Source organism: Coturnix japonica, unplaced genomic scaffold (assembly GCF_001577835.2).
Source record: "Coturnix japonica isolate 7356 unplaced genomic scaffold, Coturnix japonica 2.1 chrUnrandom579, whole genome shotgun sequence".
Classification (NCBI taxonomy): Eukaryota; Metazoa; Chordata; class Aves; order Galliformes; family Phasianidae; genus Coturnix; species Coturnix japonica.
The window spans coordinates 2,237-5,573 of NW_015439953.1; the positions used below are offsets into that span (position 1 = coordinate 2,237).

The following is a 3,337-nucleotide window of genomic DNA, read 5'->3' on the forward strand; positions in this document are numbered from 1 at the left end:
GTTATGGGGCTTTGTGGGGGGGGGCGGGGTGTTATGGGGGTGTTAATGGGGGGTTATGGGGCAGTGAATGGGGGGATATGGGGTCTATTGGGGGGTTTACGGGGTTATAGGGGGTCAGTAGGGGGTTATCGGCTATAGGGGGTGGGGTTTATTGAGGGGGTTTGGGGGGTCCATGCGGGGAGGGCTTGGGGTTTTTGAGGGGGGTCTGGGGGTCCTATGGGGGGGCTATGGGGTTTTGAGGGGGGGTCTGTGGGGTATGGGGGGGGTCTATGGGAGGTTATGGGGCTTGGGGGGTCTATGGGGTTATTGGGTTTGGGGGGGTCTTGGGGGTTAACTTTGGGGGTCATAGGGGTGGTTATGTGGGGTATGGGGGGGGTGCTGAGGTAATAGGGGGTCCATGGGGGGGTTATGGGTGGGGGGGGGGGGATCCATGGGGGGTATAGAGGGGGAGTCACACTCACCTCTCTCTGTGCTGCTCGCTGTGGTGTCCCCCTTAGCAGTGTCTGTTGTGTTGAACCCCAGAGACCTTCATCGTGCCCGCCCCCAGCGACCCCCTTTAAGCCCACCCTCCCAGACCCCCGGGTGAGACCCCTAAATGGGGGGCTGGGACCCCAAAATGGGGGGCTGGGATCCCTAATGTGGGGCTGGGACCCCTAATGTGGGGCTGGGATCCCTAATGTGGGGCTGGGACCCCTAAATGGGGGCTGGGACCCTCAAGTGTAGGGTGAGACCCCTAAATGGGGGGCTGGGACCCTGAAATGTGGGGTGAGACCCCTAAGTGTGGGGCTGGGATCCCTAATGTGAGGCTGGGACCCCTAAGTGGGGGGCTGGGACCCCTAAATGTGGGGCTGGGACCCCCAAGTGTGGGGTGAGACCCCTGTCTCCCCCACCCCCCCTATTTAACCCTTCTATTCCCATAGGGGGCGCAGTTGGATGCAGAGCGGGCCGCAGTTATGGGGCAGCGCCTCCTCAGTGCCCCACACTTGTGGGGACCCCCGGAAAGGGGGGATGACCCCGAGATGTGGGGAGACCCCCAGATGTGGGGCAGCCATAAGCCACAGCCCTGAGCAGCTGTGGGTGAGTGTGGGGTATGTGGGGCACATGAAGCACCCTATGGGGCTCTATGGGGCGCTATTAGGGATCTATGGGGTGATGTGGGGCACCTGAAGCACCCTATGGGGCTCTATGGGGTGCTATTGGGGATCTATGGGTCTCTATGGGGCACCTGAAGTGCCCTGTGGGCTGTTATAGGGGCACTGTGGTTCTCTATGGGGCCCTGTGTGTCTCTATGGGGCCCTATGGGTCTCTATGGGGCCCTATGGGTCTCTATAGGGCTCAGTGTGTCTCTATGGAGCCCTATGTGTCTCTATGGGGCCCCATGTATCTCTATGGGCCCTATGTGTCTCTATGGGTCTCTATGTGTCTCCATGTTTCCCTATGGCAGCTCTGCAGGCCGCCCCTGGCCCCGCCCCCTCGCCATAAGCCCCGCCCCCTTCCCACAACCCCCCGCGCGTCACCTCCCCCTTTTTCCCATCATTCCCCTCACTTCCGCCATGCGGCTGCTTCCGGTGCGGCACTTCCGGTTCTCTCCGCTCCGTTGCGGCCTAGCTGCTCCGCCGGAAGTTTCGGCCTTTTTCCCTTCGGGTTTACTTCCGGGTGGTGTCCCCGCTCCGTTTCCGGTTCCGGGGTTACTCCGGGCCTCCAGCCCCGCGTTACGGCAGCGGTTGAACCGGTCGGTCGCCGTTTTCGAGTCGTTCGTGACCCCGGAAGAGGAAACGGAGCTGCTGAGGGACGCGGAACGAGCGTTGAGGAGGAAACCGTACCAAGATGGCCACTGGGATGGGGTCAGCTAAAGGGCAAAGGGCAAAGGGCACGGGGGGGTCAGGGGTCAATGGGGTTAGGGGGAGGGTATGGGGTTGGGGTCAGAGGTCAATGGGGTCACGTGGGGTTAAAGGGGGGTCAGTGGGGTCACGTGGGGTCAAAGGGCGTGGGGTCAGGGGTCAATGGGGTCACGTGGGGTTAATGTGGGGTCACATGGGGGTGAAGGTCATGGGGTCACGGGTTATGGGGGGGTCAGGGGTCACGTGGGGTTAAAGGGGGGTCAGTGGGGTCACGTGGGGTCAAAGGGCGTGGGGTCAGGGGTCAATGGGGTCACGTGGGGTTAATGTGGGGTCACATGGGGGTGAAGGTCATGGGGTCACTGGGGTTGTGGGGGGGTCAGGGGTCAATGGGGTCACGTGGGGTTAAAGGGGGGTCACGTGGGGTCAAAGGGCGTGGGGTCAGGGGTCAATGGGGTCACGTGGGGTTAATGTGGGGTCACATGGGGGTGAAGGTCATGGGGTCACTGGGGTTGTGGGGGGGTCAGGGGTCAATGGGGTCACGTGGGGTAAAGGGTATGGGGTCAATGGGGTTATAGGGTCAGGGGTCAGTGGGGTTAAAGAGGGTCAATGGGGTCACGGGGGTAGGGGGTCACGTAGGGTCAGAGGGGGGTCAATGGGGTCACGTGGGGTCAGGGTGGTTGGCTTGGGGTCAGCGAGGGCAAAGGTCATGGGGTCACAGGGGTCGTGGGGGGGTGGGGTCAGAGGTCAGTGGGGTCAGGGAGGCCGGGGGTCAGAGGTCAGGGGTGTCAGTGGGGTCACATGGGGTCAGGGGTCAGAGGGGGCTCAATGGGGTCAGGGTGGTTGACCTGGGGTCACTAGGGTCAGGGGGTCACCGGGTCGGAGGTCACCGGGTCAGAGGTCAGGGGTCGCTTGCAGGCCATTTCCTGTTTCCGGGAGGCGGAGCTGTGTGTGTGGTCTCCCCGTTCCCTGTTGGTGCTGCAGCGAATGGCGGCTGCGTTTCCAACATCGCGGCCACCCACAGAGTATGGACACGTGCTGGACATCGCGGAACGGGGGGAGGTCAGGGCACACGTGGACAGTGTGAAGGTATGGGATACATGGGGCAGGGGGACACATTGGGGCCCATAGAGACACATAGGGATCCATAGGGACCCATAGGGACACATAGGGACCCATAGAGACACATAGGGACACATAGAGATCCATAGGGATACATTGTGCTGGACATCGCGGAACGGGGGGAGGTCAGGGCACACGTGGACAGTGTGAAGGTATGGGGGGTATATGGGGACACATAGGGACACATAGGGACACATTGGGACCCATAGGGACCCATAGAGACCTATAGAGACACATAGAGAGACATAGGGACACATAGGGACCCATAGGGACACATAGGGACACATAGAGACCCCATAGAGACACATAGAGACCCCATAGGGACACATAGGGACACATAGAGACCCCATAGAGACACATAGAGACCCCATAGGGAC

General features: G+C 61.4%; 1 protein-coding gene across 1 annotated transcript in view; it reads left to right on the plus strand.

Moving 5' to 3' along the window:
- Positions 1-1,553: 1,553 nt before the first annotated feature.
- The window catches only part of ALKBH7 (alkB homolog 7), a 6,911-nt gene continuing 5,127 nt past the window's right edge, over positions 1,554-3,337 (plus strand). The window contains exons 1-2 of the mRNA XM_015850905.1: positions 1,554-1,844; positions 2,757-2,927. Of these exons, the coding sequence (XP_015706391.1) occupies positions 1,554-1,844; positions 2,757-2,927 (462 nt within the window). The remainder of the gene's footprint in view (positions 1,845-2,756; positions 2,928-3,337) is intronic.